At 42.5% G+C, this 13,170-nt stretch overlaps 1 protein-coding gene across 1 annotated transcript; it reads right to left on the bottom strand.

Moving 5' to 3' along the window:
• Positions 1–2,899: 2,899 nt before the first annotated feature.
• Positions 2,900–10,269, bottom strand: LOC118100161 (neoverrucotoxin subunit alpha). The gene is made up of 4 exons (XM_035144934.2): positions 10,232–10,269; positions 7,430–7,531; positions 4,524–6,424; positions 2,900–3,145 (listed from the first exon to the last, which is right to left on the bottom strand). Exons 2-4 carry the CDS (start codon positions 7,521–7,523, stop codon positions 3,047–3,049), a joined length of 2,094 nt encoding a protein of 697 aa, XP_035000825.2. The 5' UTR covers positions 7,524–7,531; positions 10,232–10,269; the 3' UTR covers positions 2,900–3,046.
• Between the last annotated feature and the right edge of the window lie 2,901 nt (positions 10,270–13,170).

Genomic DNA, 13,170 nt, shown 5'->3' with positions numbered 1-13,170 from the left:
GTCAGCTCGTCAGGTCGTCAGGTCGTCAGCTCGTCAGGTCGTCAGGTCGTCAGCTCGCCAGCTCGTCAGGTCGTCAGGCCGTCAGCTCGTCAGGTCGTCAGGTCGTCAGGTCGTCAGGCCGTCAGGCCGTCAGGTCGTCAGGCCGTCAGCTCGTCAGGTCGTCAGGTCGTCACCCGTCAGGTCGTCACCCGTCAGCTCGTCAGGTCGTCAGGCCGTCAGGTCGTCAGCTCGTCAGCTCGTCACCCGTCAGCTCGTCACCCGTCAGGTCGTCAGGTAGTCAGGCCGTCACCCGTCAGGTCGTCAGGTCGTCAGGTCGTCAGGTCGTCAGCTCGTCCATCAGAGGACCAGTCTTCTTATTTTAATCACATTTCTTTTGCTTGATTATTTTTCATGGAACTTTCATCTGCTGCTTGTTGTGTTACTTGTGTCCACTATAGTTTCATCACATTTGATTTGTCTTGTTTGTTGACTGTGATTTTCTATAAACAAAACTTCTGATCTACGCAGCAGAAGTTATACGTTACTTCCTTTATATGTTACTCCAGATAAGGTCCGGACCAAATTCTGTGGAAATCCTCAGAAAACACCCCCGTTTACCTGATGGTAGTTTAGTGACCTCTAGTGGTCATTCACATTGTGTTTAATTTAAATATTACGATGCATGTGTAACCGAGTTGGATGTCTTAGAAAGAGATCTTACTTGACTACTACTAATACTACCAGGATAAACCTGACTGATCCCCACAATTAGACTAATCTCTTACAAGAGGGTCCCCCACAAACTCACAGATCAGCCCACAAGTGAATACAGAGACGTGTGTTTAAATGATAAAATAGAACAATTTCTATTTGGTCAGAAGTTCAATTTTAAGACAAATCTTTATTATTCCTTTTCTAGAAAAATAGACATTTCAATACCAGATATAAACAGTTGGAAAAATCAAAACCTTCTAGAGAAACATACACTACGTATTATTAAGTTGAGGTAGGTCAACAACAAGGGCTATTGCACGGCAAGTGGTCACAACCTCACTGCAAACCACACACACTGCAAACGGCAAAGGAAAAGGAGTAAAACATCTAAAGGAAGGTATAAATATAATATAATTAGGTCAGAATGTGGTTTTGTCAATGTAAAATAAAAGAACAAAGTTACAAATGATGTTAGTAATGGGTAAAAAGATGAAACACCGATATCATTATAATATAGTGGTCACAATTGAACATTATAACGTTTTCTATAGTCAACAGGTTACACTGAGAAATGCCAAAATGTCAGCCTGTGACTCCTGTTCTTTTTAACAACATTTTGGCATATAAATAAGATGTTTAGTTATGCTTACATGAGGCGGTTACCCATATCTCAGTTCAAACAAAAGGTGAAGGACGTCCTAGCCATCCTGACTTTTTTTTTACGTCCACGCCAGACTGACTTGATTCTCCTTTAATGTTAAACTCTATGTACTATAACTATGCACCTCACACTAAAGAAACAAATGCCTGACGGTTAAAGACACTGCTGCGTTTTTAAAAGAAGGTAGAAACCTCAGAGCCACATGAGAGGATTCGTCTCCCAGGACGGAATAGATGCCACGTGTAACAGAGAACATCAGAGAGATCAGAGTATTTACAGCTTTGATTAGAATAAACACTTTGTAGAATAACTGAAGGTCAATGAACTGATGGATTATTGTCAGTGATGGTCGAGTATCTGAGGAGACGTATTATATATCAAGCAGACACAACGGTGATTGGATAATTATTTACCTGACGCACACGAATAAGAAAAAGTGCATTTCCTTGTTACCAGCCGGTTACACATGAAATTCATGTTGTCATAGAAAAGAGAAAAACTGTGCAAATGTTGGCGTTGGAGTGTTAACATGCACAAAAAGAAATAAACACTCAAATCAGTTGTTCAACTTGGATTTATTTACTTATATATTTCTGTCAGAGATACTTGATGAAACTGCAAAACAATAACACAACTTCACCTTCAGGTTTTCCAAACATAAAAAGTTATAGAACACAAGCACAGATAAAACCAGCTGTGAGTAAAACACAGGTTCAAACCAAGCAAACTGACATTTGTTCCACTGTTTGTTTTATCATGTAATTCAGACATGAAACACATGTAAAGGCACAGATACGATATGGCCTACATCACACCAGTGAATTGACATTGTTGACATGGCTGTCATGTTAGCTCTCAGCTTTCGACTTTGACACAGAGCAACATTACTCTCACACAACGCGCTGTCATGCTGTGACTGAAAGTTGCATTTTGATGTGTAATTAAAATAAATACTTAATTGTTAATTAATCATCGCGCTGATGAAGAATCGTGAAGCAAAGAGGCAAAAAATGAAGGTGCAGGTGAATTTACGACCTCAAAATGAGCCTTTGCACTTAAAAGTGTAACTTGAGGCTTTGTGAGGGCGGTGGTGACGACCTGGTGGGCAGCCGACGGATGAGGTAGGAACTATTGTGGGGGGGTTGAAGTTTGTTGCCTCCCAGGCTGCGTCTTCATTCTGAAACACAGCCGCTCTGCTACAGTTTGGTCTGGTGTTCACACGAGTCACGAGTTTTAGAGACGTTAAAACAGACAAGTTTGGAAACACTGTTGGTCCCGTTTCAGTTTGAGAACTCCAGAAAACAACCTGCCTCAGCGTTCAACATTGCTGCTTTTCGTTTGTAGCTGAGCTCTTTTTTGCAACTAACAACAAATGCTTCCTGTTTACAACGGCACATGCATGTGTACGTGCATGGTCAGGTGATACGTGTTCACGTGCATGTTAGTATGGACGGGGATTAAAATGATATGGAGCCAAAACACTTGTAGACAGAGATGGTTTCGGTTTAAATGAAAATGTAGAAGTTTGGAAGACGCCTCAGTCCGTCTCTGTCGCAGGGTGAGCGACGTCTTGGTCTTGGTTGGCATCAGAATCGTCCTGGTCGTTGTTGGAATCAATGTCAGGGTCTGGGTCCTCAAAGCTTTGATTTGAATCCAGCTCCTGATCTTCATCTTGGTCCTGGTCTTCAGTGTTTACTTGGTCTTCGTCATTCTCATCTTGGTCCTGTTCGGCATCTCCCTTTTCATTGGTGGTATCAGTCGTGTCTTGGTCGGCACCGTCCTTCGTTGGACCTTGAAGAAAAGACTAGAAGTCACTGGATGAACTCTGGAGGAATTCTTCTCCTCTGTCCACTTTAGCCATGAACCTTTCTCTCATCTCTATCAGATAATGGACTCGTTTCATCCAGCCCGACTTGGCCTCAGCTTTCTCTCCTTCTATAAACATGTCGATGTACTCTGGGACAGTGGACAGAGGATTTGGCCTCAGTGTGATCGCTTTAAGTCTGTTTAGACACTTGGCAGATTCACCCATCACTTCCATCACCTCAGCCTGCATAATCTCATATTCCATTATGTACATCATTCTCTTCAAAGACCGCCCAGCCGTCTCTCTCCCCTCCAGCTTGTCAAACCCAATTTGAACCTGCTTCTGCAAACTCTGAACTGAGATCTCGAGCTGCTGTCTTTCTCTGAGGACGTCCATTGTCATCGACAAGCTTTTGGTCGTCATTACATTCAAAGCAGCGAAAAACCTCCTCATACTTTTTATCCCCATCTTCCAAAACATCTCATCTAAGTCTCCCTCGTCATCTTCCCCACTCGCGCTCTCTGCTGCACACAATTTGTTTTGGGCAAACAACGCTGAGTTATTGAACTTGAAGTGAGCCGGCAGTCCTTCTTTTGTTTTCGGACACGGGACACCTGCAGCGTTGATCGCCTCCAGAACTGGTGGACGTTGGCCGTCTGCAAATGTCACCAGAATCTGGATGTTTTCCGCCACGTCTTTGCCGAAGATGGAGAGCACTGAGTCAAACTGTGTTGGTGTGAGTCGTGCTAAAAAAGCCTGAGCTACGAAACACACAGCATCGATTTCACTGACACCAAACTTAGCAGAGAAGAGATTATGAAGCTGCTCTACGATCAACCTGTTTCTTACTATGACTCTTGTATCTCCTGGAATATCAACAATGGTCAGTGAGTAGTCGATTTTAAACCCCTCCTGATGGTTCAGTTTGTACACAGTGACTTGAGGAGTCTGGCTTTCAGCTTCTGATATTGACTGATCCTTGACTATTAATTTAAATCTGAAATTGTCGTCCCACTCTACACCTACAATGTAGTTGATCATTCCATTTATCAGAGTGGACTTTCCTGATCCAGACGCTCCAAAAAGAATCATGGTGCGATTTCTCTTCATGCTTTTTTTGCCAAAGTTAAACATCCGGCAGCCTCCTGTGTTCATGTCGCCTTGTGTCAGAGGCAGTTTGTAAACTGACAGGGGCTCAGAATTTATTCTTACGCTCGTACGAGTGAGGAATTCTGTGAGAGGTTTAAAATTCTTTGTGCAGACATTCACAGAGATGCTTTTCTTGCTTCTGCCAGCTACACCACAGTCACATCTGACCCTGACAACATACTCTGTCTCTGACCGAAGCTCTGCAATGATCACCTTTTCAGCTCCTGACATTGTTTGGTTCCACTGGAGATCTTCTCCTTTCACCACATTGTCTGCTTGGGTGTACTCCACGATGTAGCTCAGAACATGGACATCTTGTCCAAGCTCAGCAGGTCTCTGCCAGCTAACGGTTATCTCACTTGAGTTTGGTTCAACTCGAGGTTTTCCAGGAGGGCTGCAGGGCAGAGTTCTAATGGTTCCACTGACCTCGTTGACTGGTCCAACACCTACTGAGGTGACAGCTCTGCATCTGAACACATACTCTGTGTTAGGACTCAGGTCGCTCGCTGTGACGTCTCCATCCTTTGACGCCGTCTTTTGTTGCCATCCATCCTGTCCATGGACACAGTACTCAACAGAGTAGGAGGTGATGTTCTCGGCTCCAAATCTGGCTGGAGAGATCTTCAGTGTCACACTGTTGTGGTTTATGTCACTTGCTTTCACAGTTTCAGGCTTTGAAGGTGGTTCAAAGTTCTCACTGAGAGAAGAGCCTTCATCATAAAGGTAGATGCTTGAACCTTTTTGTGTCTCATTTGTCAAACCCGCTATGAGGAACTTTATGTTCATGTTCTCCTTGTTGGCCTCTGCAAAATCAATGAAGAGCTTTGCTTTTTTCCTCATTTCATAAGGAACTTTGTTTGAAAGGTACCACTGCTCCTTCTCTACATCATAGGTATGTGGATCTTGAGGGTCGTCAGGTGTTGTGGTTCCCTTTGAGTATTTTGATAAAGCTGAGAGGTACGACTCAGCATTTCCCAGTGAGGTGAAAACAAAACACATGACCTGCTCTGCACTGAGAATTTCCTCATGTAGACCATTCTGCGATGAGATGGTCTTTGTGTTTTTCATCATCTTGGTGAAAGACTTTAAAATGCAGATTTCTCTCTCTTTACAGTCCATCCACTCAGTCAGGTTTTTGCTGTTGAACGGAGATGAATGTCTCTTCATCAGTATCTCTGCAAGCACAGCCTCCTCTTCGCCTCCTCCTCGTATAGATGGAAGTTTCACTGATAAAGTTTGTTGGAATTCTAGTTTGAACACAGAGCACATTTCTTTAAAACGTGTAAGTTTTTTGCCAATCTGAGGAAACTGCTGTGCTGTTGTTGTTCTCATTGCATCGTTGCACCTCATTTCCAGCTCACTGAAGTCCTCCAGGACTTTCTGTGCCTCCTGAACTAATCCTATACTTATCTGACGAACAAGTTGAGCAGCAGAAGAATCTAAGATTGTCAATGGCAACAGCCAGACTTTCACTGGAACTGCTTTTTCTCCATTAGCTCCCAGCATCTTTGGCAGGCTTTGATAGACCTGTACGGCATCCTGAAAGGATGTTGGAGCTTTCTGAAGGGAAAAGTCTCCGTGGAACTTGCAGGAGAATTTCTCCACATTTGCGCTGTCCTGGGCATTCAGTTTCAGGGAACCTTCACCCTCTATAACGATGCTTGGGATCTTCTTGATCATCACTTTCAAGTTGCCTTGAACGTTCTGATGATCTTCAAATTCTGACATCTCACGATCAAACACAAAGAAGGCTTGTGCTCCATAAAGAATAGCTGTGACTACATGTGTTGCTATTCCTTTCTCAAAAACATACGGATGTTTCACGTTGCCTCTTCCGAGATGGTTCATGGACAGTTCCTGGACATTTGTGTTAGCCTTGTACTTCAGTGTTACTCTGGCCTGATTTCTGGATGTCTTATGATCATTCAGGTATTTGGCCGATCCCTCCAGCTCAACCAGTCCACTTAAGACACTGGCCTTCAGTGATGCTTCAACATTTAGTGCTGAAGATTTATCATCAATTGATTCAGATGCAACTATCTCAAAATCATTATAGTTCTGGGGTCTTTCTCCAATATGGTTTTTCAGGTCATCGTGGTCCCACAATGTCATTCCTACAAAAAGAAGCAAAAATCAAGTTGAGCTTCCAGAATCATCCAGAATGTGTTTTACTCATCTCAATTTAAAGGGAAAGGCTCAGCATCTATGGTTTATTAAGGCCATAAGGTGTAAACAAATTAGGAACCCAGGGGAAGGAGGACCTTTTCTGACATCAATCATTCATGAGAAACTCAGAAAGTCTGAGATTTAAGTCACAAATCTTCTAGAAAACACCTGAATTTTGGTCTGGACTTTCTCTGGAGTTTGTCTTTCGCACATTAACAACTCAGCAGGAGATTCTCCGCTCACACTCGTTCACAACAAGAACAAATCCTCCGGAGGATTCAGGTAAGAGGTGAGGCCGCCGGCAGAGACAGACGTGTGCGGCGCTGCTTTCTACCACGGCAATATTTGTTTTGTTTTTGTTTTTTAAGTTTTTGCATCTGTCACACGTTAGAAACCTCATCAACCCCCCCACTCTCTCGTGGCGATTCCTGCGGAGGATCCTCTGGACTTTCTGCTGACTTTATACCAGGGGGCCAGTTGGAGAAAGAGCACAGAAACTCCAGAGGCTGTCACTCGAACAGTTGCATGTGTGAACGCTGCTTTAGAGATTTCACGCAGATGCTGTGATATGCATCTGTCCACTGAGCAGATGCACAAAATCTCAAAAGAATTATGATTTTAATCCTGGAGTTTTTGTCATAGTTTCAGAGAAATGTTTAATTCTCATGAATTTATGACATTAATGTTAATGATGTTCACTATTGTCTAGTTGTATCTTTATCTATAAATCTGTGTATTTCATTGGTACCTGGTTTATATAGCAAAAAAAGACATGATAAATATTAACCTGTTCAACTGTTAAATATAATTTCTGTGTGTTTTGCTGCAGCACGAACCCGCGAGCTGAATTGCTTTCATGATTTGTTCCATGGATCATTGTTCCATGGACCACGGACAAACTTTAATTTCTTGTGTATTCGTCGTGTATCGTATCTTTATATGTGAGTCCTCACCGGGCACTAGTAAATCTCTGCGACAGTCGTACAGCATCCCCAGGCAGAAAGGCCGACCGAGCGCCGCCACCTCCATTGACCCGCCGAAGTCCATCGCTCAGCCTGAACTGGACAAAACAGCAAGTGAGTTCACTTCTCTGACGCGACCACGTTCAGGCATTTTATATGTTTATAAAACCTCCAGCTAGTCCTCTCTGCTACAGACGGACAACTGCAGCCACAAATGGAGGTCCTTCATCAGAGCACATTCTTATGCAGATGATAAACAATTATATGTTCTCATCAATCACACCGAGTTTGGCTTCACTCATGACTCTTTGATGAGGGTTAGTCTCACGTCATTATATTTAACAGGTGACACTAATGGAAAATGTCCCAGAACTATGGGAAGAATTAAATCAAATCTACATTTTGTAAACCAAATGTTTTACTTATTCTTCTTTTAATGTATTTTAAATATATTTAAATAAACAAATTGCAGCATCTCTATCTGCTGATGACTAAAGAAAATGACCTGTGTTTAAAAAAAACTATGAACGTTGTCATTTTCTGACCTTTTGATGACAAGGAATCATTTTCTGAATATAAACTTTACATTGTCTTTGTTATTAACACACACACACACACACACACACACACACACACACACACACACACACACACACACACACAGGGTGCGGTCTTCAGTCTGACAGGATGGTTGTTGGCATCTGAGTCAGAAACTATTTCCTCTGAATCTGACTGAAGCTGATAGACACACACACACATGCACCTGTACAGTAAATCATGTGTACAGTAGCTCACATGTGCAGTAAATCACATGTACAGTAAATCACATGTACAGTAAATCACATGAACAGTAAATCACATGAACGGTAAATCACCTGTACAGTAAATCACATGAACGGTAAATCACCTGTACAGTAAATCACATGAACGGTAAATCACATGAACAGTAAATCACATGTAAACTAACTCACATGTACAGTAACTCACATGTACAGTAAATCACCTGTACAGTAAATCACATGAACAGTAAATCACATGAACAGTAAATCATGTGTAAAGTAAATCGTGTGTACAGTAAATCGTGTGTACAGTAAATCGTGTGTACAGTAAATCACATGTACAGTAACTCACCTGTACAGTAAATCGCATGTACAGTAAATCATGTGCACAGTAAATCGCATGTACAGTAAATCACATGTACAGTAACTCACATGTACATTAAATCACCTGTACAGTAAATCACATGTACAGTAAATCACATGTACAGTAACTCACATGTACAGTAAATCACCTGTACAGTAAAGTTTCCTGACTGCTCCCTCGTGTTCAGAACAATGTTTCTGGCTCATGTTGTGTAGACTCATGAGTCTGTGAACTCTGGATTAAACTCAGTCTCTAAAGTTCCTGCTCATGTTGGTATTTCCTGTCGTCTCCGAGCAGCCGGTTGAAACTGCTGATGGGGAAGTGAGTTCACAAGTTACTCAAGTGTTGGGACATGGTTTTTCTGAGACCAAGGTTCGGCCTATATGGTAGTCAAAAGCCTGTCCCTTTGTCTGGAGAAAACCAGACCCTCCAGAACATCACACAGAGGTGTGAAAACCCCCCAGGGACACAAGTTTCATCTCCTATTGGTCACTCTGGGCCCCATGACCTGTGAGGTCACCGGGCCAATATAAGGCCTGTTCCCACTCTCTTCTACCTCTTTTCTACAATCCCTCCACGGAGAGAAGGCTGTCGAGCCTCTTTCTCTGCATCGCCGAGGGGGGAAGCCTGGTTTCTCCAGCTCACATCTTCTCTTTCCCTGCAACTTAATGGAGGAGAGTTGCAGCTTCCAGCTCATCTCACCAAGGAAACCTCCTCGCAATTCAAGCTCTACCAACCCTTCAAGCAGCGACGCAATGTCCTGCTGGAGAAACTGAGCCCAACAGAACCACAAAGGCAGGAGCCACAAACCAGCAAGACGACTTCACAAAACTGCGAACTGCACAGCAACTCTTTTTCCCCTTTCCACGGATGGGTAACACAACTGGGCTTAATAATTATACTAGGCTAAGCAAGACTGTTTATTCGATTCTGTGTGATGTTTATAAGTTTGATTTGTGGTGTTGTGATATTGTGGTTACAAGTTATGAGAAAGTCAATGTTAGTTATGCTCTTCAGTCTTTCGTGGCATCCAATCTAGTAACTTTCTCTAATTTGGCACACACACAGACACATGCATATCCCTTCACCTAATTATCTCTACATGTCGTAAACATTCCAATAGGGGGGTGAAGGGTGTTATCTCTTTGGCCAGCCGCACTTTGGAAGCACGCTGACTCACACAGACGCATACTCACATACCTATCTTTGAGTAAGTACACCGTTAGTAATTTGTGTTTTTTTTTATACTTTATTATATTCATAATAAATGTTTTTCTTTCACAAATGTTTTTTCATTAATGTTGCATAAGTGAATTTTGCCAACCTCTACACTGTCAAGAACTCCATATCCTTCAACTTAGCTAACTATCTATATGGTAATTTTGGTTATAGTTATTAATTAGTTTGTTTGTTGCCTGTTGTTTTTTAAATATGTGCAGATTAAACACAAACAAAAATCAACACACACACACACAGAACAACTGATTAGAACATTTAGAAGATTGTTAAACAATAAACAATAAGAATGAACAATACGACACAATATTCAAAAGCATCACGTCGCCACAGACACACACTTCTAATTATCATTATTATATTATAATTATTATAATAATTCAGAGAGAAACAGCTCAGAGCTTAGAAACTTACCGCTGGTCAGGAAGAGAGGTAGAGTGTGACTGCACACGCACACGCACGCACGGGTGCGGCTTCACTTGGTTGGGGAATGTAGAGACACACCTGTTAGACTTTATACTCCACTGGAAGTCACACCCTTTCCCAGAAACCTGCAAATCTGAAAGTGAAATTAAACCTCACATGACTCTGATAAATACTGCAAAGTACAAAATTATGGATAAATAACTGATGCAAACTAAATAAAAATAAATAACTGATGCAAAGGAAAAAGTAAAAGAAAGTAAATAACTGCTTTAAAATTCCAAACTGTGATTCATTCTAATAATCAGATTATATTTAAATTTACAGTCAGTATCTCTACATCTGATCAAAAGATAGAAACACCAAACAATTTGCTGAACCAATTTACAATAAATGAGACCATTTACCAGAATCACCTGAAGTGAAAGTGACATTATCTGTCAGGGTTTTGAACTTATCAATGTTTAGTTTCATAGGTTTCCAAAGTGTTTTCTGTTTATTAGTACATCCCTGTGTTTCATGTTTTCACACTCCGGGTTCTGTTTCCTGTCTTATTTTGTAGTCTGGGTTCTGGTGTCTCATATCTAGTTTTACTTCCTGTCTGTGATTGTCTGCACCAGTCCTCATGTGTTACACCTGTGTCGAATTGCCCCTGCCTTCCCTGTGTGTCTGTATTTAAGCCTCGGTTCTTCCCTTTGTCCTTGTCGGATCGTCGTCGTATGTCTCTTGTCGTATGTGTTCTCGTGTCTACCCGTATACCCGTCCTAATCTCCTGTCCTGTCCTCCTGTCCGGATCTCCTGCCCTGCTATCCCGGTACTTCTGTATCCCGTGTCTCCTGAGCCTCTGCACCTCTGCACCCCCCCGTGTAAGCTTCCTGTATTTTCTCCCTTTGTGCTCCCAGTTTTGTTTGTTAAAGACTCGTTTGGATTAAAATTATACCTTTTAAGTTTAAACTCTGTGTCTGGGTCCAACTGCCCCCCACACCGTGACATTATCTAGTATACGTACACACACACACACACACACACACACACACACACACACACACACACACACACACACACCCCAATATAAATGAAAAAAGTCTTAGGTCACACCTAACCTATTTAATGAATTAGCCTGATCCTGGTGAGACTAACCTTTCTCGTTCTGGGTTAAGTGTGGATAAAGGGACAGGGTGGCAGCCCTGTTGACCAGCTGATCGGTGTGTTAACCCTGGTAATCGTGCTGCGAAGGTTTCTCATCTCCTTCATCTGTGTGTGCGATCCATGTTTGAGAAAGAGGTCAGGAGAGTGAATGTAAATAGATGAGTATGGAGAGAACTATAGGCCCCAACGTACGTTCATCATGTACAAGTGAATGATGTTTATTCGCTTAAAGGGGACATAGCATGCCCATTTTACCACAAGTTGATATGGTTCCTTGGGGTCTTAATGAAATGTCTGTAACATACTTTGGTCAAAATACCACAAGGATCATTTAAAACAGCACCCTTTTTACCCTGTATAAAACAGCCCTCCACCGAGTGACCTGTTTTGAGTGCCTGTTCCTTTAAATGCTAGTGAGCCAGCTCCCCCCTCCCCCCTCTCCCCCCATGATTTTAAACGATATAAACTACATATTTTATATGATATAAATTATCAAATATGCTTCCCATACTTTATATTCCCCTTCTGTTGTCCTGGAGTTTTAATTTTCCCAATCACATAATTAAATGTCCCCCTCTGCCCATCCACTACAAGCACACAAGCAGATAGACAGAGAGAGAAAGAGAGGGTGGGGGGCTATGAAGACCATCATTTACCCCCGAACCCCGACATTCAACGGGTACAACAACAAGCGGAGAAAGCAGAATCGCGGGCTGACCAGCGGAGAAATGCGCGTCCCGTGTGAACAGCCAGGCGGCTGCGCGCCGAAGCAGCGCTGCGCTGCCTCGCAGCCTCGCTGCGTCCGGTGTAAACCCGGCGTAACGTGTGGTGAGGTGGGGTGGGCCAAGGCCATGTAGGGAGACTTCCAGTGTATTGTGACAACACAATACATAGGAAGCTCATTCCAGTCACTCAAGCATGACGTTTCTGACTTAGAGGAACCATAACAAAACGCGCAAGTGTTTTTTTTTCCAGAGTCTTTGGGTTGGTAGACATGCCAGATACCCAAATTAACGTGTAGAAGCACTAACAAAGTGGAATTTTCATGATATGTCCCCTTTAAAAGGTTCAGCACCAGTGCAAGTGTCAATAAATGTACATTATCGTCTGCTAATAACCATCACTCTGCCAGACTGCTGCAATGTGGCCGCTAACCACACAAACACCACAGCAGAATATTAGACAGGTTATGTAGCTTGGGACAAACAGCGCACTGAGACAAAGAAGGGGCTCTGAGTTATATTTACACCCTGCCTCACTGACGATGTGGGTTTAATGGCACTGCCTGACAAGATGTGCACTTAGCACACCATACCTTATAAGAAAGACAAAGACATGCAGTGTTCGATCTAAATGACTGGAGGTAATTCATTAGATTAATTCATCCCGGGCAACAAATTGCTGGGAGGATTGTTTAAACCCCTCAACAATCACCCATGTTGACTGAGGGAGCACTTGGAGCTTGTGGTTAAACTAAAACAAATATGCACAGAGAAATAGGCCGGCTGCTTTGAATAACGATGTGTATCATGCAAGCATCAGCCGCTTAGCTATGCTATAGTGTCTTAAATTAGGATACAGTTGCATTTACACTAACAAGCTGCAATTTAAACCCCCTGCAAGGAACTTTTCGTTGATTTTGGCACCTTGATTTTGGCTAAAAGCGTTAGTGTCTCCTGTCGTCAAAACATTGGTCTGGCCAGCATGTGCATTTGTTTCGAAAGGAGTGAAGAAAGACACAGCTGTTTGCAGGATGCATGAGGTAATGTATGTTTTTGTTG

Source organism: Hippoglossus stenolepis, chromosome 21 (genome assembly GCF_022539355.2).
Source record: "Hippoglossus stenolepis isolate QCI-W04-F060 chromosome 21, HSTE1.2, whole genome shotgun sequence".
In the NCBI taxonomy this organism is placed as follows: Eukaryota; Metazoa; Chordata; class Actinopteri; order Pleuronectiformes; family Pleuronectidae; genus Hippoglossus; species Hippoglossus stenolepis.
This window is presented reverse-complemented; position numbering and strand designations above follow the sequence as displayed.